Here is a 24,807-nt window from a genome sequence, read left to right on the forward strand (position 1 = left end):
AAATGATCTTCATAATTCTAATTCGTCATTATAACATGGCTTTATTCGTTCTAGAATTACACAACTTGTCGCTCACTGAGTGAAATAAAACCGCACTTTAACTCCAACATAACCTTACTCTTTGTAAATGTATCCAAAATCCACAATCAATGTCATGAGGGTTGACTTGTTTTGCTGGATTTCAGTATTTTACCAGGCGTCGGGACGCTGTGAGTTCTCCCTTTGTTTACACAAAGGCTAAATGGACGCCATGTCAGACACATCACAATACACATCGACCGAACTACAATGTAAAGCTTGCATATTATTACCTATACATGTACCTAAAAATTATAACAAACTGATCAGGTCACGTTAGTTCAAACCCCTTTAGTCAAGCGTTTGATTACATCATGGTAATGAACCTTACGGATAAACTATTATTTCCAAAATAAAATATTCAGATTTAGACTGGAGTGTAGATTTAGGTCATTTTGACCGAGTAGGTTATATAACCCCAGCGTCGGGGCGCCCTACGCTCAAATGTGCTTTGTCGTATGGACGACATGACGATAAATCAAGCCAAGGACGCATAGGTTCAAATGTTGTATTAACAATCCTTGATCATTCTATATCTAATTTGCTTAGATTAAAGTTCTGGCAACTTTGGTTCAAGTAATTATCACCTGAAACATGAATACACGCAGTACCTAATTACCCCTTATTGTTAGCCGCTCCCCAACACACGCCAAGTGTGCGGGGCGTAAATTTCCGTGCACGTGCACGGCGAGCACGAATCCGGGAGTGTAAGGAAATATCCGGGGCCGTACATGCGGAGCCCGGAAATCCATGGACGCGACCAGGACACGGCGAATTTCACGGGCGTGTGCGGGACTGGAAACTCTTGGAAACGTGGTTTTTCATGAAGTGTCAACCTTCATGATGAAGGCAACTTTGTTATCTTTGCCAAACCTTGTGTATTCGCACACTCGCATCAGCTTTAGGGTTCCGAGAGAATGCAATCCATATAATCAAATCAACATGGCCTTAACACTACAAACTTATTATGCCATAAACAATTATATTCTGTCTTGAACTTTGAACACTGTGAATGCCTCCATTCAGTAGTTGTTGTCAGGTACATCTATCTAAGTGTCCAGCAGTTAAGTTTCAAAGCATCATACCTGTTATTTGATGACGTCACTTGCCAGCTGTTGCCTAGTGCTGTAGAAGTAGAAGCCGTGGTCCCTGCAGGGGTCAAAAGGTCATCACCAGGGCGACCGTTGTAGTTCCCACAGATGCCTTCAGTCTTGTTCATGTAACAGACTGGGAGGGTGACTCGAACCTGGAAAACCATGAGAAAAGTTAACGAAATGTTCATTAAAAGTTCTTATATATTGAATGGCAACAAGATAATGACAATTGCAATGAACTTTATTGCATATCTACATACATTACTGTGCTACGTCGATATCATTCTACATTGTCATTGGCATTCTTTATATAATGATATGTGTGCTGTACAAAACTTGTATTTAAGCACACATTAAAGCTTGTGTAAAGGCATACACGAGAAAAAGAACAGAATCTTTATGCATGATTTAAGTTGTGCAAAAAGAGTAGATTTTGTGCACTGTATGATACAGAACAGTTACGGTATACTCAGACAATTCATACAATTGTAAAACAAGTTGCTACCTACAGATGTACATGCAAAGGCTACATTCGGCTGTCAACAGTTTTGAAGCACATCAAATAATCTATTTCATCCTTCATGAATGAGAAAAACCTTCACGGAGTTAAACCTTCTCCCTGCTGCCTAACCCTGAAACCAATTTTCTTGGCTACCATTTCTGGTTACTTCAGTGTACTGAAGGTTAACCTTCTCCCTGCTACCTAACTCTGTAACCAATAGAGATTTGGTCGTCATTCATGGTTACTTTAGTGTGCTAAGTGTTAACCTTCTTCCTGCTGCCTAACCCTGTAACCAATAAGAGATTTGGTCACCATTCATGGTTACTTCAGTGTGCTAAAGGTTAACCTTCTCCCTGCTACCTAACCCTGTAACCAATATATAGAGATTTGGTTGCCACATATGGCTACTTCAGTGTACTAAAGGTTAACCTTCTCCCTGCTGCCCAACCCTGTAACCTATAGAGATTTGGTTGCCATTTATATTTAATTTATTTAGTGTGTGTGCTAACCGTTAACTTTCTCCCTGCTACCTAACCGTGGAACCAATAGAGATTCGGTTGCCATATATGGTTACTTCAGTGTTCTAAAGCTTAACCTTCTCCCTTCTGCCTTAGATTACTTCGGTGTACTAAAGGTTAAATTGAAAATAATGGCTGTAACTAACCTCGTGTGATCCGTCATAAGACACTACCAGTCCAAAGTCGGACTTGACGACCGTTAGCGCTCCATTATTCACCACTTCCACTCCCGTAGGCATGGTGGGAGTCAGGGGCATGATGGGTAGGGATAAGGGTGGGGTGTACGCCAGACCATCAACCTGTAAAGTAATTAAACAACTTTCAAGATAAAATAATCCATAAACTAGATTTGCAAAGCAAATTCATAATGGTTACCTTCACATGGCCAGCTTAACAAGCTACTGCTATTTTTTTAATTCTTACTCAAACACAACCACAGCCCCTCTTTAACTCTTGAGTTCTGCATGGCACTTGCAACATTATGTAACCTAACACCAGTTACCATGGTGACAGATGTCTGGTCCAGGTCATTGACCTTATTTGTTTGGAGTTCTCAGTCTTACAATAATTGGTCCAATATTGGTATATATGAAAAAAATTAAAAAGATTCAGATGTTGCCAATTTTCCTAACTTAGAGGTGTTGGCCATTAAGCTCTTTTAGAGCCCTGCAACTAGTGAAAGGGCTGCTAGAAGGTGGATGTAGTCAGAAAAGAGCTCAACTCACCAACACACTACCGCCCTTCTGCAAAGATATGTTGCGCCCGTACAGGCTCACATGTACTGCCTTGGTGTACGACACTACTGCTACACCACGGCTCTCGTTTTCCACCTCCACGTTGAAAAGTGTCCCGTTGGTCGCGGCGTCTCGGGTCAGAGTGTACCGACAGGTGCCCATGAAGTCAAGATGGCCGCCGTCAAAGGTCAGATAATGGGGGTCTCCCCAGGCAATACAGGTGGCCGGTGTCTTACTTGAAGTGCCTGAAAGAAAGGTGTCATTTACTAGTAATGTTCTTGGTGTTGAAATGCCATCACAATGAAGAATAAACTGTTGTGACTGTTGGATATTAACTGAAACATTATTAAAAGTATTCTGGGAACTTATCTTTCAGTCCTGGCTCTCTGGGCTTATTATACGATTAATATTTATGGGTTCACCACACCACGAAGTGGTGGTGAACCCATATTGCTTTTTCTGATGTTTCTTCTTCTCCTCCTTCTCCTCCTGCCATTTTTTAAATGGATTCAGCTTCTTCATTTTAGGGCCTAAGGTCCTGAAATTTGGTATGGAGGTACAGTGGGCAAATACCCCTAGGCGTTTTTTAAATTTTTGTGATACAGGCTTTTAGAATGGTTTTATTTGAGTTTTTTGGCTGTGTTATAGCAAATGTATTACTGTGTTAGTGTGCCGTGTTTACCACGTCTGGGCATGAGTCATCACAATGGAATGCAGGGCATCAACCAATAGGCATGCAGCTTTCCTCTATACTTCTTGCTGATTGGCTGTTGGGATTTAACTTGATTAACACCTGCACAGAGCATTTCCACCTGCACAGAGCATTTCTTGCTGATTGGCTGTTGGGATTTAACTTGATTAACACCTGCACAGAGCATTTCCATACTGACAGTATGTCTTTATTCAAGTGTTTTGGTAGGTATTTCAAGCTTTTCTGCTCCAGCATTGGAATGCGGGGCATGAACGTTTTTTTATTTATTTTGAAAATCAACAGTTTGCATTATGCAATTAAAAATCCTAACCAATAAAGTAGGGAATAGCTATCCAACTGTTGTTTTAGTTGTATGTTACTTCATATTATAGTTATATCAATGTAAATCATTGTTTTCCCTTGTGTTTCTCATTCTTTCCCTGCCATGTCGTAAAATGTGGTGAACCCATCGCTGTATTTGCTCCAAAGCAAATATGGCCTTTCTAGTTTACATACAATTTTTCTGGTCTTCACATCTAGACAAGATTCAATATTGTAGTGTTTTGTATAGCACATAGTTTTAAACTTGAATAATAACCGTGTGAGTAAGTTGTTTATACATATTGCGTATTTGTATATACTATTTTAGGCCAATGTTGGCTTGACATTTTTAGGCGCGTGAAATGCTTTATTAAGTGCTTAAAATTAATTCAGTCATTCTTTCTTCCATCATACTTTAGATCGTTCATTCAATCATTCAATCATTTACTCATTGACTCATTTGCTAAAAGCACATATCCATCACTCACTCACTCACTCACTCACTCACTCACTCACTCACTATCAATAAATGACATTTTATATCATTCATTCTTTCTTACACAGTATTCAGAGAGAGAATCAGACATACATAGTTACTCACATGTCTGACACCTGTTGCCTGTGTAGCCAGGTGGACAGCTGCAACTGTAGCTGTACTCCCCGTCACGGCAGGTGGCACTGTTCATACAGGGGTTGGTGGGCTCACATTCGTTTTCTCCTGAAAAACACAAAAATCATTACAATGTATTTGTTAAGTTAAGTCCACAATAATTTTATGGATGGCATCCTCTGAAGACCCCCAAACTAGTGCTCGTGACTAGGGAAATAAAAAAAACAGTCAGTCAAAAATAATGGTGCTAAACCACAGGAATACAAAGCTGGTACATGCGGATTTGTAGTTACCATAATAGTACATGGCAACTTTTACAACAAGCCGGCACATGCTGGCCTTGTGTGGCATTTATGAATCGGCAATGTACTGAGTTCTTGAGTTCTGTGGCACCCAGCCCATTTTTTTGTCCAAACACATAACCTTGTGTTCTTGATACACTTGCTTTTTAGCCCAACTTTTCTATGGAAAGTGTGAATGAATCTAGGATTCAACGCAAGGACCTTGATCAATCAAACCCTCAAAATTTAAGAAGCTTTGTTTTAAAGACATGAGTCAAAACACTTACCCTCACACAGGGATTTTTGTAGCCTTGCGGTTAACTCAGGTAGTCTGTCAAAGCTGACAGTCATCATCACAGTCTTGTTACTTCTACCCACTGTGATGGCCTGTAAAGTGGACCGGTCCACATCATGGCCGACTCCAATCGCGTACACATAGACACCTCGCAAGCGCAGTGCTCTCGTAGCGTCCGCCACGTTGTCGTTCGATTTACCGTCCGTAATGACAACGAGAACGTTTGGATTGCGTGGCCTGTCGCCCATACTCCGCGTAAAGACGGATTGTCCTACATATGTTAACGCTGCTGCAGTGTTTGTACCCCCTTTCATGTAATGGATCCTTCCAATGGCGTCTACAACGTCTGCTGTCTTACTGTACGTGTTGAGGTTGAATTCTGTACGTGCGACATTGCTGTACTGCACCACTGCGATGTGGGTTGTGTCGGGCTGGATGACAAAAGTTTTCACAACGTCCTTGACAAAGTCCTTCATGACCTTGAAGTTAGCTGAGGTCACACTGCTGGATCCGTCAAATAGGAAGACAAGGTCAAGGCCAGCTGATGTCCTTACGCAGGCTGACACTATAGTGTGACAAAAAAGAATTAAACTGAGATTCAACAGTCAAATTCACAGATAGCGTTTCGAAACTGTACAATGTAATAACTATGTAATTGCTTCAAGTGTCAAATAGATTCCTGCAACATTTCGAATTTTTTGTTGATATCACGTAAATATTATTACCTATATACTTGTATGTGTTCAGAGTAATGTAATGTAAGGCCACAGCAAGTAATTTTTATGGATGACATCCGCGCGCGCATTGATTTTCGCCTGATTTTAGAAAAAACACACAAGAAATTTTGTTGCCCTTTGACGGTGGTCAACATTCCAAAAATGGACAAAATGGCATGCCTTGCCATGCTGGAACATATATGGCAGATAAACATGAAGAGAGGGGACAAAACAAGGATCTGATTTATTTTACTTTTTCTTTGATGCAGTGATGTATTTTATTCCTTTTATACGTTCCCACGGAATAAAAACCGTTCGTACAATGATTGAAAACTTTCCCTTTTTAAAGTTGTTTTAGTGACAAATTGATGTTGTGATAGTTGGCAGTAAAGTAAGCACCATATAGGTATCATTTCTTGTTTAATAGGGTTTATGATGTTAAAATTTCAAAATATAGGAATCTTGTTTTTTTGGGCCCGCCTTGTTTTTTTCGCCCTCTTGCATTAGATTTGGAGTCTGCGGAGGATGTCATCCATAAAATTTACTTACTGTGGCCTAATGCAGGAATACTGTTGGAAAATATCAAATACCAGCATGCAATATCCACAGATCATTTGTAGGAGAGGATTCAGAGGTAAGTAAAACCTACATGCAGTTTTGTCCTTGGTGCTGATTGGACAATCCCATTTCTGCCCTTGGTGCTGATTGGACAATCCCATGTCTGCCCTTGGTGCTGACTGAAAAATCCTATGTTTGTCCTTGGTGCTGATTGGACAATCCTGTTTTGTCTTGGTGCTGATTGGATGATCCCATGTCTTTCCTTTGTGCTGACTGAACATTACCATTTCTGCCCTTACTGAACATTGGACTATATATGATAATACTCAGACTATACAGTAATATTGTACTTACATTTTTCACAGTTGTCTCCCTCATACCCAGCAGGACACTGGCATGTGTAGGCACTGCCGAACTCCTGGCAGGTTCCATTGTTTTTACAGGGGTTCGGCTCACAGTAAACTATGGACGAGAATAAAGGAATTCCATACATTTTAAGACTGTACATAGTATAATTCTCAGCGTAATATGAATAAAAACCATATTCAAACCCAATTGTACCTATAGGCCATTTTTGGCAATAAATTTTATCAAAATCCACCCGTAACATATTTTTTACTTCCTGAATTCTCCCAAATTTGAATTCCTGTTTGCTCTTGGCCAGATTCTGCCTGTCAATCTTACTCCACCCATGTGCTGTCAACCTGCCCTGTCTGGACAAGCATACACACAAACCCACAAACAAGCCCAAAACAATACTTCCTTACCATCAGTAAAATGAGCGACCAAAGTATAGCCTCTATCAGGCTTCGGGAAGCAGCTTGAAAGACTAGAAATTGCTTCTCTTTCCAGCTGCTTTCCTAAGCCTGGTGGAGGCTAACCAGCACGTCAGCAGAACGTACTGCACTTACGCGAAACCCGTAATGTATTATGCATAGAACTTTGGCAGAACTTCTTATATAAGCTTAGGTCATATTTGCACATATAAGGTTAACATCCCGTCTGTAGTTTCCAAATGTTGTGTGGGAAAAGATATCGTCTGCAACAGGCAAAATTTAGATACAACGTTAGGCCACACCAATTTAATTTCTTGGTTAACGGAATCACCCGCTTCATTTTTTTTTCTGTTTTGGAAATTTAAAAAAAAAAGTTCAGAATCAACTGCAAAATGCTCATATTTTGCCCTGAACAGTTAAAAACAGTCATTTTCATCCTAGTTGTTACAGTTATATTCCATATTTCAATGCAGTGGTATCATTAAAAGTTCAAAATTCATTGACAATTTTGAACTAGCCTGGTGTGTTGACTTCATGGCTCCCATCGTACAATTTAGGGCCATAATAGCATAGGCCTGTTTATTTGTTTTATTTTTTTTTATCCGCCCGCTCCATTATTTTTCTAGAAAAATCCGATAACCAAGAAATTAAATTGGTGTGGCGCAGTACATTCTGCCGACGCCCTAGGGTAACCACTTTGAAGTACTCACGTTTGCCGCACTGTGGGACGCTGCAGTACTCCCAGCGGACGCTAGGGTCAATCGTGTAACACCACGGTCTGTCCCTGGTTCCACCGGGGTTCCGGCAGTAGTTATGTGTGAGCCTGGAGATACTGTGTTTGTGGGGGAGCTGGGTGTCCCAACCCTGGCATGTTCGTCCACTTATCGTGGTAGACATCTTGCCGCTGTAATATGTTCCATTCTTGGTATAGCACTCCGCTGTTGGGACAAGTGTTACAATAAAACATTTGCAGACCAAGAAAGAATTCAAAGAGTGAATTTGAAGATACAACATTTCCTAATAAATTCAGTTACTGTAGTGTTCCCCTTCCCAATTTTCCCACATACTTACATTTATAGTCCAATATCTCTTATTATGTATTTACATATCATTATACATATATGTACATATAAGTTATGACAAACAAATACAGAGTGTAAAATACGAGTAATCTTTGAAACATTTTACGTAAGAAACAGATATATGTACAATCATTGAATCACATCACCCCCGAAAGTTTGAAAAGGATGTTCTGAATGATATTAAGACTTATGACCCTTGTATGGAAAGACTTGTCAAATTCCTTCAGATAATAGTCATTATAAGGGCCTGGAAATTAACTTTCTTTCTATCGTCCTAGCACTGTCCTAGCACTGTCTAAAAAATAAATTTCAATTGTCCCAAAGTGAGGATGAACTGTCCTAACCTGTTTTTCGGGAGGTATGTAAAAGTTAAATGTATGAGTTCAACTTGAAGTCAATTTTCTTTCGCTTATGTTCTGACTCCCAGGCGCGCTATAATTGCAGAGTAGACAAGAAATTTGGAGCCAAAAGCCGGACGTGTGCCATATCAGCAATAGAAATGCTGACATTTTGATGTTGATTATTTTTCTGTTTTCCCAAAAATGTCCCAAAGTGGCTTTTTAGTTGTCCCGGCCTACATTTTAGTGGTCAGTGGCCATTGGGACACTGTTTTTTTCGAGCCCTGATTAAGAAGAGTACAGGACATAATCTTTGCAGGCTGATTGTCAAAAGTTCCTACCTGGCCAAATATTCTCCTCTACTCTTATTGCCTACTTATGCCTTTTTTTTTCTTTATTAAAACATTTAGAAGCAAAGTGGACAGGATGACGACACACTCAAGCCGAAGCTTATGTTCATGTCGCCATCTGACATTACAAAAATACAAAATCAAATGCAAAAACAGACATGCAAAGCTTAATAATAACAGAATAGAATAAATAAGGTTACAATGTGTAAAGTACTCCAGGCAAAACTTACAAAATTGATAGGAAAGAATTACTCAAATCTTTTAGTTTCCTTTATAAATGATTGAACATAAAGTAAAAATTTTAAGTTATTTGGATATGATAGTGATACAGAACCTCTAAGGAATAAATGAACTAAAACACCATCAGAGAGATCATTGAGGTTTATGTCAAATCCTACCCAATGCCTTTTTCCAATCACTTGATGGACAAAGAGGCAATGACAATTTAAAGTGGCTGATCAGCACAGCCAAAACCACATGCAACAGTACAGTGAGGAAGAAAGCGGGGTAGGCAACGGAAAAGATGGAAGGACAACATCAGAGAATGGACGAGGCATGACATTAAGTGAAGATTTGAAACTGAAAACTGAAAACTGAGGAGAGTAGAGAAAACTTGTTGTCAGATCATATGTAGCAGCCCGACGGTCAAAGACTTAGACTAAACTAGAAAAGTAACATTTGAAAAGCAAATGCATAATGTTTACCTTCGGAAATGGTTTGCTCTGTTAATTCTTACTCAAACACATTCACATACATGTACATGTATATGGTGACAGGAGCCTAAATGCCTACAATGAAATTGCAACATTATGTAACCCAACACCAGTTACTATGGTGACAGAAGTCAACAAAATAGTTTATTGGCCAGGTCAAAGGTTAGTGTTTGGAACAGAAAAAGAAGAGGAAGAAGAAATGGAGCAAAAACAATATGTTTTCCTTCAGTAAACATAAGAATGAAGACAAGATGATGAGTTAAGAACTGTTGATTGTTTTACCTTGAGCCTTGCACTGTTCCTGGCGGCCAGGCTGACACAGACATTCGTAGGTGCTCTCCCCCTGAGCCCAGTAGAAGTTAGGAGCACAGACCACATTGTAGCATCGAACACCGTTGTTGCTAGAGCAACCGCACTGAACCTGGTCCTGTGTGCCCCAGTTGGTGTCAACCTAGAACACAAAGGAAAGATCATTAAGTTTTTTCCCTCCAATGATTCGTTTCAACCAGAAATCTCAAAATGGTATAGTCCAAAAAGTGGTTTGTAATAATTCTAATAATCGACCACTTTCTTCATTATTCACTACTTATGATGTTACGGCCTGATAGACCAATGTCGACCAATGAGAAGCACCCAATGGGAAATGGAGGCTTCAAATTGGTCGACGTTGCCTGACTTTATGATAATACATTGTCATTGTGAAACAGTTTTAGATAAATACATTGAATAAAGGGTGGGCCATCAGATATCTATCTTGCTATTAGATACAATTTTAGTGTTACAGATATTCGGTGAGGTCCTTAGTAGAATGTTCAAGAAAGAAATAGTCTACTAAATGAAGCATTATATTTAAATATCTACCCAGTTGCTTGAGTAATTTTTTCCTTGGATGTGTATCTTATTACCTGAATGTCCAACCTTCATTGAAGCATAAATCTAACAAGACTGGCAAGGGTTTCCAGGAATGTGAGCATAGATGTGGGTCAGAGACATGCCTGTGGACATTCCATTCCTGTGGACAAAATGCCTATACCATTCCTAGAATTCATGCAAACTGCACACAATACTGTACCATTAGGCTCCTCCCTGAGACGTCGCCAAAGAAATAGCATACTCCATGTTTAAAATTTATTCTGTTCTTACCATATGGTACTCCCCATCCTGGGAGCAACCACATTTTTCCGGGGGGACGCAGCTATCCCCGCTGCGGAGCAGTCCATTCTCGCACACGCAGCCGTCAGACAGACAGACGGTGTTGTCACAACCTGGTGGTCCTCTGGGCAGGAGACAGCTGGGCTCACACTCCTTCACACAACTGGAGTATGTCAAGTTTTTCTCCGATGGGCACGTTACACCTGAAAGACAGCATTTGTTTGTTTATTTTTTTGTTTTTTGTTTTTTTTATTTAACCAGGAAATACATGTCATTTGTCAACAACTGTAAAATATTTGATGTGGTTTTCAACTTTATTTTGCAGACAGGACGTTTTGTTTGATTTAGTTGATTGATTTTGATTTGTACACCAGCTCATTATGTACCTTTGTCATTTGTTCTTCTTATTATGGGTTCACCACACCACGAAGTGGTGGTGAACCCATATTGCTTTTTCTGATGTTTCTTCTCCTTCTTCTTCTCCTGCCATTTTTTAAATGGATTCAGCTTCTTCATTTTAGGGCCTAAGGTCCTGAAATTTGGTATGGAGGTGCAGTGGGCAAATACCCCTCGGCGTTTTTTAAATTTTTGTGATACAGACTTTTAGAATGGTTTTATTTGAGTTTTTTGGCTGTGTTATAGCAAATGTATTACTGTGTTAGTGTGCCGTGTTTACCACGTCTGGGCATGAGTCATCACAATGGAATGCAGGGCATCAACCAATAGGCATGCAGCTTTCCTCTATACTTCTTGCTGATTGGCTGTTGGGATTTAACTTGATTAACACCTGCACAGAGCATGAATGAATGAATGACTGTTTATTATCGTGCCATTGCGATCAAAGTGCCGCCCAGCCCATATGGGCTTATAAGGCACCGACAAAATACAAAATCAAAACAAAAAGATTGAGCATTTCCACCTGCACAGAGCATTTCTTGCTGATTGGCTGTTGGGATTTAACTTGATTAACACCTGCACAGAGCATTTCCATACTGACAGTATGTCTTTATTCAAGTGTTTTGGTAGGTATTTCAAGCTTTTCTGCTCCAGCATTGGAATGCGGGGCATGAACGTTTTTTTTTTATTTTGAAAATCAACAGTTTGCATTATGCAATTAAAAATCCTAACCAATAAAGTAGGGAATAGCTATCCAACTGTTGTTTTAGTTGTATGTTACTTCATATTATAGTTATATCAATGTAAATCATTGTTTTCCCTTGTGTTTCTCATTCTTTCCCTGCCATGTCGTAAAATGTGGTGAACCCATCGCTGTATTTGCTCCAAAGCAAATATTGGCCTTTCTAGTTATTATTACTTTCTTTTATTGTTTTTTTTTATGTGTGAGGAGAGGGCTGAGATAAGTTTTATAACTTTTTGCCCAATCCTCAAAAAATAAATGTGAATAAAATAAATAAATAACTGAATACATGTCACCTATTGGTGTTTTTCAAAGATTCCTGGGGGAATAACCCCAACAAAACTACATGACATTACAATTATAACAAAAGATTAAAGATGAACTAACAAAGGTCAAATAAAAATAGATAAACTTATCGTGAACAAGACGAAATCGTAACTAACTCATCAACAATCAAATGAAATAAAGTAACATAGAAGTAATTATAATCGTTCAGATATCAAATCATAATGGTAGATAGTCAAAAGGTATGTCAACTTAAAAGTAAATAACTAAAAGTGGAGTTTGCATATCAATGGTAAAAATATAAATAATCAAATCAAAAAGACATGGAAAGTCAAATAATACAGAAGTAACGGAACAAGTTGACCTTGGTATATCAGTGTCCAGTAGTTATATATTCTTGATAGTAGATCTTTTTGAACAGCATTGATTATGCAAATTAGATTCTGATTTACATAATTGATTTGTAATTATGCGAAGCATCACTAAGCTTAACCTATGTACCAATAATCATGATGATCCCTCAACCGGTTCTTGAGTTGTCCTCACTAAAAGATTTTTAAACAAAAGCCTCTGCAGTTTCTGAACAAACTGCTAGGGGACCCAATTTTATGCCACTTCTCCCCGGGCACAAAAAAAGATCTACCATCTACAATTTGTAACTCCAGCATGTCCAGATCAAGAGATATCATAATAATGAGTGTCAATTCAAATCTTTTTTTTCCTTGTACATTATTAATCATCAAGACATCTGATATTTTAGATCCAATAGATACATCCAATAGTTTATCACAACCATTCGAAATTCCAAAGAGTCTTCAAAATGTAATTGATTTCTGTGAATAGTTTAAATGGGTAAATCATTCAACCTATTCAATATAGACTTTTTATGGTTTTATGTCTTGGTGGGCTGTCTGTCACTTTCTGGACTTATTCTTGACGCTGCAACAGCGCCACCTAACATTACCAAACAGCATTGCACCAAAGATGAGACAGTTGCAGCTCAACGAACTGTCAGGGAAATCTACACTGATTTTGGGCGGTGAACTTCAATACACTATGTTTATAGTGCACAACGTAATTATAGTAAATGTATGACGTCTAGGCCAGATTTCATAACCTGTTAACCCTAACATAACTTTAGACTGCAACATAGTATGTAATAGTATATTAACCTGACATGTATATATAGTACACAATGTAATTATAGTAAACGCACGACGACTAGGCCGGATTTCATAGCTTGTCAACGTTAGACCGTGGCAACACCTGTTATGTAATAGTATGTTTATCTGAAGTGTAACTGACACTGTTAACTGTTACCTGTTCCGAATTGTTAATGTTCTTGTTGTGAGGGCTAGCCCTTTATAATAGCCTCCGGCTAGTTGGGCAGTCCTGGCTGTATATATATGTTTATTCAGCCTAATAAATCAAATCAAATCAAATCAAATAATTTCCCCACTTACTGCAGTCCACTGCTGACGTTATGGCAGCCCTCCAGCCGCTCAGGGTGACATTTTCTCTCCCGCACTGGCGCGCGTAGGCTTCAAAATTGTTGCACAACTCCGTGCTGCTGCCTGTGTCAGCCGTACACACATCGTCCACGCAGTTCTGGTAGTAGTCGTTAAAGGCGAGGGTGGAGTGACAAGTGGTAAATGCCGGAGAGCTGGTGAGCGTCGAGCAGCTGAAAGCTACTACCGCCACGGCGAAGTTTAGAAAGGAGCAGGCGGTGGGGTTAGCGGCACCCCCTACTGTACAGCTGTGGAAAAAAAAACAAGATACGTGTTCATAAAAACACTCTGGCGACGTTTGGTTATTGTTACATACGTTCACGACAGTCACCATACAAGGTTATAACGTTACATATAAACCTACCAAACTGCATTTCTGTCGATTAGGTCCATTATTACTTCATTAGTTGAACTCTTGTGTATCCAGGTGTATTTTTCTCTCGTTTCAATTGTACTATAATGTATAATTTTATAACTCAGATGAAGTTTCGTGCTTGTATCAGCTTTGCAATATTATTTATAGAAATGATATTTTTAGATATATTACAAGTACGTTTCCGTACTTCCAATACTTGACTAATATTGAAAAATGCATCTTTCTTAAGCGCTTTGATCATCCTGTATTAAACAAACCCATTTCAAATCATATTTTTGACATCACTAAAAACCGAGAAGAAGCTGATCCTTTGCGTTAGTGTAGTTTCAGAGCTATTTGTACTACAAACATGTATACTACCCTTTCATCTGTTCACCTGTACTTAGTCCGATAGGGCATGTTATGTACAATAAAGGTTATTATTATCATATTATATTTATAAACCGAGAAAGATTTTGAGACAGCACCTTTCATTGGTAGCAACCTTCCAGCTTGTCAACAAAGCAGCGGTGTTGGCGGCCTGGGTACCAGATGACGTCATATCATCGTCATTCGAATCGTCATTGAAGTTTCCACAGAGTCCCTCAACCTTCGACTTGAAGCATTTCGCAAGGCGGACCCAAACTTCATGTTTACCGTCGTAGCCAACCTGTAGCCCAAACACTGTACGCACGACCACGGAGGATCCAAGATATTCAACCAGGACTTGGGCGGAGGGACCGAGTTGAGTTGGTAGAGTGACGGGAAGGTTGTTAACCTAGAAAGAAACAGTTTTGGTTAAACTGGGTGGGGGTACCACAGGGGTGAATAATTGCCCCACTTTTAATCTTATTATCAATAGAAAGTGCCCTCAGGGAAACTGCTTTCCACTTCAAGTTTAAAATTTGAATTGATAGAGTGGCGGGAATGCCGTTAACCTGACAAGAGACAGTTTCGGTTAAACTGGATGGGGGGTACCACAGGGGTGAATAATTACCCCACCTTTAATCTTATTATCAATAGAAAGTGCCCTCAGGGAAACTGCTTTCCACTTCAAGTTTAAATTTTGAATTGATAGAGTGGCGGGAATGCCGTCAACCTGACAAGAGACAGTTTCGATTAAACTGGGTGGGGGTACCACAGGCGTGAATACTTGACCCATTTTTTTCTCATTATCAATAGAAAGTGCCCTCAGGGAAACTGCTTTCCACTTCAAGTTTAAGTTTTGAATTGATAAAGTGGCGGGAATGCCGTCAACCTGACAAGAGACAGTTTCGATTAAACTGGGTGGGGTGCCACAGGGAGGAATACTTGACCTAGTTTTAATCTCAGTTATCAGTAGAAGGTGCCATAGAAAGTGATCACGGGAATTGCTTTCCACACACGCTTGAGTTAAAATTTCTTGAATGAAAGTGCATGCAATATGTCCATGGAGTCACGCTAGCTCGTATATCCATTGTATATACATTGATATTTAGATATGGATTAAACACTATTATAATAGCTATAGCTTCTCCTGTTTTACTTCCTGTCATCTTACTTCAAGCTTCCCGTAACACATATCATAAAGAAATGATCTTTCTAGATATAATACAAGTACGTTTTCATACTTCCAATACTTGCCTAATGTTGGCAAATTTATCTGTCTTATGCGCTTTAATCATCCTGTACTATACAAACCCATTTCAAATTATATTTTAACATCACAAAGAAACGGGAAGAAGGCGAACTTATGTATTAGAGTAGCTTTAGAGCTGTTTGTACTATAAACATGTATATTACCAAATTGATCTGTTCGCCTGTACTTTGCCCGATAGTTCATGAATGTACAATAAAGGTTATTGATGCATATCCCTTTCTTTGGTCTAATTAGATCACATCTAGAGTATCAATACCACCATCTAAACCACTTCTAGTATCCCACCAAAGCCATGGATATTAGGATCCGGATTTTGTTTTTAAACAGATCCGTATCAAAACTTACAGTTACAGACGTTCCGTTTAGAAGTGATACGCGATATCCGTACACGTCGACGTGCACCGCTCGTGCGTATGACGTCTTCGTGCCACCTCTTTCGTACTCCGTATCCACTGCTACATTGAAGAGTGGGTTTCCTTTGGTGGTCTTGTGCCTGACGAAGGTGTAGGTACACGTGCCCAGGAAGTCGGAACTTTTGCCGTCGAAGGTTCTGTAGTGAGGATCGCCGTAGAGCGAACATTGTGCCATGTCCGCACTGAGAGAATTACCTATGGATGAAAACAACAACATTACTAGAAAGGCCGACATTTGCTTGGGAGCAAATACATCATATTTTAGTGAATTCAGTCAATCTTCCTCCCACGCAAAAGTGGACTATTCCAAACTTACCCTAGTAATGATCGTAGGCACATAAAATTGAATGTGTGGGTCATTGCGCACGAGGTACGAGCAACCCAGGTAACCCGCAATGTTCGGTAGATGGAACGGACTATTCTTTAGATCGAACGTGGAACGGGTATAGCACTTTTGGCCCTTTTTCGGCTGAAAATAGCCATTAAAGTCCCCTAAATGAGTCATTTGGAAGTGGTGTATGCCAAATTTGTGACTGCTATTCTGTAGACCCACTCTACCTCCATGCCAAATTTCAAGTCATTAGGCTAACAAATGACAGAGTTGAATCCATTTTTAGGAATGGTAGGAGGAGAGGAGGAGAAGAAACATGAGAGAACACAATACATGTATATTTCATCCATACCATACGGTATGGACTGAAATATAATAATCACGAAAATTCGTTCAGGGCTTCCTGTGTTATCCTGCATAGATCACACAAACGCCCTTTAAAATCTTTATGGTAAGCTACTTGGCGAGCGAACAACAAAGGCAAAACTATATGGGGGTTCTACAAGGTTGAATGGTTGGCCCACTTTGGATGTGATATTTTAATGGTGTTGTGGAATTGTTCCTCTAGTGGGACGCCAAGTGCAACCTATACAGCATTCCTCAAATACTTACTATACTCGTATACGTCAAATATACAACGGCAGCGATTATAACATTACGTAATTTTTACTTCAGTGCTCATTTTTAATGAGGTACATATCGTGATTTACAGTTTATTCTTGCTGCAAGAAATTAGACAAAGCTAGAAAGGTAACATTTGCAATATATAATGTTTACCTCCGCATACGGTTTGCTCTGTCAAAACACATTCATATATATGGTGACAGGAGTCTAAATCCCTACTGCTATAAAATTGCAACATGATATAACGCAACATCAGTTACGTACCATGGTGACAGAAGTCTGGTTATAGTTATTGCCTTTGTATTTGGAACGGAAGAAGAGGAAACAGAGCAAAAACAATATGTTTTCGGTAAACATAAATATCATCATCACATCTTTATTTATTGAAATTTACAGAGAAGAAACTGAGGGTGGATGTACTTACAGATTTCGCAGTATTCTCCAGTGAAGCCGGAGGGACATCTGCAGTAGAACGCCTGCCCCTGACTCTCACATGTCCCGCCGTTGTGGCATGGCTGCTCCAGACAAGACTTATTCCCTGATAATACATGGGAAGAAGGTAATTATACGGCTACTGACCGGCAAGTAGGTGTTTATCTTTTTCCCGTGTGGGGCTACTTTCCTGTAGGAATTAGTTTTAAGAGCAAATGTCTGTAAGAATCAAACAACGGTGGTAAAAAAAGATACAGTTGGCTTGTATTTTGAACAGTGATAGCACTTGACCCACTACCCCCAAAATAGCTTTTCTGTTCAACAACAATACATGTAGTTGCAATGACAACGGACCAAACAAGTTTTGAAGCTATTTGCACTGATCTGGCCATGTCAAAAAGACAGTCTAACAGTTTGTCACTCATCAGTAACACATTAAGCCTCGGTCACAACCCGCCGCACGTGCTTCTGCGTGCTGTCTACGTGCAAAAACGTGGGGAAACGTAGGGCGTGTGAGTACCACCTCCGTACGGAATCCCACGGATTTTGGAGCATGTAAACCTTTTTCTACGTGTGGTCTGCGGATTCACCACCCGTACGTGCAAGTACGAGCGACTCGCGTGCCCCTTACGTGCCGTACGGGAGAAGCACGTGTGAGTACGGCCTCCTTCCGGGAAAGTTGCAATCGCACAGTGATCGTACGTTATAACACGTACAACTCACTTACCACTTGCGCAACGAACGATGCACGCTACCGCTCACGGCCAGACGTGGCGTGCAGACCCCACTCTTACACCTTGCGCAACCGTGCGAGTGACGTGCGTCGACGCCACTCCTTCCCCACGTTTTCAGAAAAACGTAGCCTCCCAAAAAAACGCACGGACAAAAAGCACGTACGGCGGGTTGTGACCGAGGCTTAAGTGACACAACTCCTTTACAACATGTAAATCTTTGGCAGTCACTGACTCGGACCGTGTCGGACCCGGTCATTTATTCGGTGGTTATAGGAACCAACCATAGATTATGACCTCATATACACCTCAGGGCGGGTCATTAACCCTATATTATTTGGTACAATCCTCTTACCACATAGGTCTTCTTGCACCGCCGATGTCAGGCTGGTTATGTTTGCGAAGCTGCCGACCTGATAGGCGTACTCAGGGTCTCCCGCGATGGTCTTCAGGGAAGCGTACTCGGCCCCTCCCACCCCGACAGCGTACAACTGCACCCGTTTGTTCCTCAGGGTCGCCGACGGCGTCACTACCGAGTCGTAAGACCTCCCGTCCGTCACCAACACCACGATGTTCGCCCTGTCTGCACGGTCCCCCGCCGTCGCCGTGAAGCTGTAATCTGACAAATATCGCAAGGCGGCGCCCGTGTACGTGCCACCTAGAAGACAGGCGAAAAATGTTCAGATTATGCATGGTTTTCAAAATGACTAATAAACTGGTGGACGTACCAACTACTAAGTACCTAATACCAGCCCAGAAAAGAACAGTAAATTGAAGAGAACCAAGGATTGAGGTCTTCAAAAACTCATTCTTTCCTAGAACTATCGCAGAGTGGAACTCGCTGTCACAAAGTACAGTAGGGGCATTGTCATTAGATAGCTTTAAACAATATATGAGTTTAGATGTTCAAGGGTTCGGCGTATATGTAACAAGACGTTCGGTGTAATGTAGCCAACTGCCGCCGCGCCGCGTGCCTGCGAAGCTGATGTGTTACGCCGAAGGGCAGTTAGGCCGTGTTTAAGTGAAGTCACCCAAGGCACTTTACATGTGGTTTTCAAGTGGCTCCATCTGAACGCTCCAAATCACATGTAAAGCGCCTCGATCCCAAGCCACTTCTAGAGGTGGTTTCGAATCGGTTTTCCCGCATCGCGATTTGCGTCTGACCGCAATGTGATTTCAATGTAACTTCGCCTGGTCATGGATTACGGGGTGATATTTCTTTATTTATATGCAATACCAACTTTTACGTGGCAGCAACTTAAAGAGCAGTAATGGTCACATAATGTGTCCGTTCTAGGACGAGCTTCACCGCCTCTGGCGGGACCACGTCGGCATTCGGCCGAGCTACGCTGGGAGGGGGGCATCAGCAAGCAGGTCGTTGACCTCTGACAATAATAACACGCCACCTTGCGTGTTTTTATCAAACAACAACAACAAATATAGCTCAGCGAATTGTGATCGGACACGGTTTCACAGGAGTGTGTGGCACGTGGACCAGATGTGAGGAATGTAAGTTACCTGAATCGCGGTTTGGGTGACTTCACTTAAACACGGCTTTATACCAGCTATACAGATACAGATACGATGCAGATACAGATACCTCTCATGTAGCTGATCCCGTCGATGGCGTTCATGACCTCGGCAGAGGTGTTATAGCGGTTCAGCTTGAATTCCTCGCGGGTTACGGAGCTGTACTGGACCGCACCAACCCGCGTGCCGTTCTCGCTGTTGATGTTGAACTCCTGTAGTCAAGTCAAGTCAATAATAATAAATGTTTTTTTGGCCAAACATCACCCGTGCAATCGCAGCCTCATAGTGCTGAATTGATGCAGGGCTTACAATCACATGATACAAAGGGTAATAATACACATAATAATACACATAATACACATGATACATATTTGTTCCACATTTTTGTGAAACTGTCGCAAGGGTCTGTGCGGCTGCCATTCGGCGTCACAAGGTGACCTCAATACGGCTTTCCCCAACCGAAGTTAGGTACCCATTCACACCTGGGTGGAGTAAGGAAAGTCGTGTAAAGTGCCTTTCCCAAGGGCACAACGTCGGGCGCATGCCCAGACATGTCCCGGGTACGACTCGGGATAGAACTCGGGTCTCCCGGTTCACAATCGAATGATCTACCACTACGCCACCCGACGCCACGTCAAGTCAAGTCAAGACAAAGCTTATACAACTGTACAGGGTTCTTGCCAGAATTTTTCACAATGTACAGTAGGGTTAAGGTACAGAAGGGAAACTTTTCACGGAGCAAGTTGCGCCCGAGTCCGAAAGATATGACGACAGTAGGGGGTCTGATATTCTCGCCGAAAAATTTAAAAACTCCTAATTATAACCCACAATATTTCCTCCTTTTGAGGGACAAAGTTTGTAAAGCTTTCCCTCTGTTGTAGCTTCATTTTAAAGTCAAACTTTTTTTTAGATTTATGAAGGTTTCTTCCCAAAAAGAAACAACCATTCGCTGGTTGAAAGACAGTGTAGGGGGCTAAATCACAGTATAGGGGGTTCAAATCACAGTATAGGGGGTTCAAATCACAGTATAGATGGTTCAAATCACAGTATAGGGGGTTCAAATCACAGTATAGGGGGTTCAAATCACAGTATAGGGGGTTCAAATCACAGTATAGGGGTTTAAATCACAGTATAGGGGGTTCAAATCACAGTATAGGGGGTTCAAATCACAGCGTAGGAGGCCCCTACACTCAAACAGCCTAGTGGGAACGTACATTGCAACAATTGTAACAGGTAGGATGCAGGGTGGAATGCTGTATAAGACTGTAGTATAAAGCGTTGTATAAGACTACTGGTATTTGTAAGTGTGCAATCTACACGTTAGCCATACATTATCATAGAAAGTATATACACTATACGCCAAAAAGCAGTTACTCAAGCAACTGGACATGATTTTGAAAACGTCAGAAAAACATACAGAACAGGAGCTTAGTGTTGTCGGTCCTTGCGGCTGGGAGTGCCAAATCAAGTGCCGGAGAGATCCACCTGTAGCCCCCTTCCCTGTTAAGCTTAAGCTCCTGTTCTGTATAACAGGAGCTTTCTGACTAATTTGCATTATCTTGTCTTGACTTGTCTGACTTTTGTTCCTTTTTCGACTTCCAAAATTTTATTTTCACTTTATTTGCATATCAATCAATAGTTAGTGCTTATAAACCTGCATTTCCCGTCTGGTCTCTCAGTCACTGACGAAAGCTAGTGGATACTAGCTGAAACGTCTGACGTTTCCAAAATCATATCCAGTTGCTTGAGTAACTGCTTTTTGGCGTATCGTATTACCTGGATGTCTAACCTTCATCGACGTATGTACACTAAATACAATATAAAGTGTATGACAGAGTGTACTACAGGACTACCAACTAGTTACAATGATCTAGTACAATCTGCACAAATCATACATTCAGAGCAGTACAGTTATGCAATATTAAAATAGAAACCTGTAGGAGATCTTTAGCGAAGTCCTTGATCCGTTGGAAGTTGGACTCCGTGACGCTCCCAGAACCGTCTAATAGGAGCACGAGATCCACATTCGTATCCCGACATGCTTTCAAGGGGTAAAAGGGGGAAACAAGCGACATTAGAAAGCCAACATTTGTTCAAAGTTAATTGAAAGTTTGGTGAAGACATAGTCTTGGATTGAATTGAATTGGAAATAATTAAGTTTAACCGTAGTTATTCCCATGAAAAATGGAGGTTTTGTTTTTGGTATGTCCGTGTGTGTGTGTGTGTGTGTGTGTGTGTGTGTATGTGCGTGTGCGTGTGCGTGTGTGCGTGTGTCTGTGTGTGTGTATCTTTTTTGTGTGTGTGTGTCCGTGCGTGCGTGTGTGTCTGTGTGTGTTTGTGCGTGTGTCTGTGTGTGTGTGAGTGTGTGTCCGTGTGTAAGTGTGTGTGTGTCCGTGTGTGTGTATGTGTGTGTGTGTGTGCGTGTCCGTGTGTATGTGTGTGTGTGTGTGTGTCCGTGTGTGTGTCTGTGTTTCCACGTGTCGCTTAGGTCATAATGGATATGGTCGTAATGGATATGGTTGTGGTCAGTCTGTTCCAGAGGGAGAAAGTCATTAATCACGTCTACATCTTGAAGCTCTCGCTGTTTTTAAGTGTTTTTCGTTACATGACCTGCTTGACAGCTGATGTTTTTGTCCCTTGTACGATAAAGAAAGACTTGTAGACACCAAGATGAAGAAGAAGAGGTCACAGTCACCATCACATAAGATCTAGATCTTAATATTTCATGGAGGTCTGAGATCTTCGAAGTCTTGCTGTCTGTTTGTTTTGTTTGTTTGGTTGTTTGTTTGTTTGTTTGTAGGATAACACAAAGTCTTACCTGAATTGTTGGTAGTATTTCCGCCGTATCCTGCTCCACACGTCCCACCTGTCCACACCAGACACAGCACCCAGGCCAACCACGCCCTCTGGCGTCTGAAAAAGGAACGACAAACGAAACCTTTTTGAGTTGCGTCCCTAAACTTCAAATCTCGCCTATACTTCAAACATTTTTGTCGATAACAGAGAATTGTATCAAGCCATTAATTACATACAATTTGACAGGGTACATGTATGAAGGAGCTTTTGGTCCTAGCCTCATTAAGCGCAAAACCTATGCACGTAAAAGAACCCAACACACTTAAGCCTCGGTCACAACCCGCCGTACTTGCTTTTTTGTCCGTACGTTTTTTGGGAGGCTAAGTCCGCTACGTTTTTTCTGAAAACGTGGGGAAGGAGTGGCGTCTACGCACGTCACTCGCACGTCACTTGCACGGTTGCGCAAAGTGTAAGAGTGTGGTCTGCACGCCAAGTCCAGCTGTGAGCGGTTGCGTGCATCGTACGTTGCGCAAGTGGCAAGTGAGCCGTACGTGCTTACAACGTACGATCTCTGTGCGACCGCAACTTTACAGTAAGGAGGCCGTACTCACACGTGCTTCTTCCGCACGGTACGTTCGGGGCACGCGCGTCGCCCGTACTCGCACGCACGGGTGGTGAATCCGCAGACCGCACGTAGAAAAAAGTTTTACATGCACTTAAAGTTCTACGGCGTGTCTGCGTGCTCCCAAATCCGTAGGATTCCGTACGGAGGCGGTACTCACCACGCACGGATGCCCTACGTTTGCCCACGTTTTTGCACGTGGACAGCACGCAGAAGCACGTACGGCGGGATGTGACCGTAGCTTTATTGAGAAGAGTAGGGGTTGGCTATAAATGTGAGCTGTAGAGAAGCCGCATAACACTAGTAGCTTCTTGAAAAATCATTACGCTTCATCTCAGTTAAGGATGACTGTTTTACAATTTACCCTTACCTTTTACCATCGCAAATTAATGGACTTTGATCATAATGCACAGACTTTCTAGAGCATGTATGCAGGCAGCGACGTAGAAACCCTTGATGATTTTATATGTTTGCAAATATTTCAGGTGTCTATGACCAACCATTGGTGTAAAACGCCTTAAAACGCGCCAAAAATAAGTCGAAGCCCAAACATCTGCTTGGAGAGTAACCTTTATTTAGCAATACCGCCCGAGGATGCTGTCACTGCAGGTGTCTTCAATCATCGTTTTTGTTCTTTCCGCAACACTGAGTTTAAAACTGATACTGTTTGTCATACTAATGCTTCGGTCCCAATTGCGCCGGTGCCCGTCAGGGATGTAGCCCCGGCCGGCTCCCGCCGGGCTCTGGAGCCTGGCGGGCACCGTTTGTTGTGGTCACAATTAAAAGTTTCCTTTAGTGGCATTTTGTCACCCTTATTGGTCGTTCTCCGGCAGGCACCCGGCAGGTACCCGGAAGCTTCTCTAACGATGTCTTGTACTGACCCACTTAATATAGAGTTCACGTTTTTGTTGTGATCCTTTGATCTGTGACGTCACACATTTTACCCGGGTTTACGAAGTACACACCTTTATTCTGTTCATCTGGTCTGTGACGTAACAAATGTATCCCGGAGGACTGCCGGCAACCGGAGGGGTACCTCTCGGTGTTCTCACGGTGATGTCACGGTGTCTTTTTGTCAGCGGGGCCCGGCTAGAATTTAATTCAGAATTAAATTCTTCTCGGGTCCCCGCCGGGCCCGAAAATAGCCCGGTAGCCGCAGGGTGTCCGGCGGGGCCACGTAGGGGTTACGCCCGAAAGTGCCAAAAAACAGCTCGGGAACTACCCGGCAGGGCCCCTTTTTTCAATTGGGACCGAAGCATAAGTGGGGTGGGGAGGGGGGCGAAGTCTGACTGGACATACGACACTGGCATTCTGCTGTACAGAGCATTCTCAAACTACTTAACAATAATAATAATAATAAATGTTTTTTTATTGTCCAAACAGTACCCGTGCAGTCTCAGTCTTTATACGACTGAATTGATGCAGGGTATCACATAATAATCAATACAGATCACAACAAGCAAATAATAATGCAGACATGATACAGATATTTGTTACACAATTTTTTGCGGAACTGTCGCAAGGGTCTGTGCGGCTGCCATTCGGCGCCACAAGGTGGCCTCAATACGACTTTCCCCAACCGAAGTTAGGTACC

General features: G+C 41.6%; 1 protein-coding gene across 1 annotated transcript; it reads right to left on the reverse strand.

Moving 5' to 3' along the window:
- Positions 1 to 1,123: 1,123 nt before the first annotated feature.
- On the reverse strand, positions 1,124 to 21,870 carry LOC109469969 (matrilin-2-like). Its single transcript, XM_019768733.1, has 16 exons — positions 21,730 to 21,870; positions 19,866 to 20,007; positions 18,621 to 18,923; positions 17,527 to 17,640; positions 16,080 to 16,342; positions 14,584 to 14,873; positions 13,696 to 13,988; positions 10,801 to 11,012; positions 9,940 to 10,108; positions 7,885 to 8,112; positions 6,753 to 6,860; positions 5,117 to 5,689; positions 4,540 to 4,656; positions 2,918 to 3,171; positions 2,339 to 2,491; positions 1,124 to 1,324 (listed from the first exon to the last, which is right to left on the reverse strand). The coding sequence occupies exons 1-16, from the start codon at positions 21,868 to 21,870 to the stop codon at positions 1,124 to 1,126; spliced, it is 3,561 nt and encodes a 1,186-aa protein (XP_019624292.1).
- Positions 21,871 to 24,807: the final 2,937 nt, after the last annotated feature.

This window comes from Branchiostoma belcheri, unplaced genomic scaffold (genome assembly GCF_001625305.1).
Source record: "Branchiostoma belcheri isolate BF01 breed outbred unplaced genomic scaffold, Haploidv18h27 scaffold213, whole genome shotgun sequence".
NCBI lineage: Eukaryota > Metazoa > Chordata > Leptocardii > Amphioxiformes > Branchiostomatidae > Branchiostoma > Branchiostoma belcheri.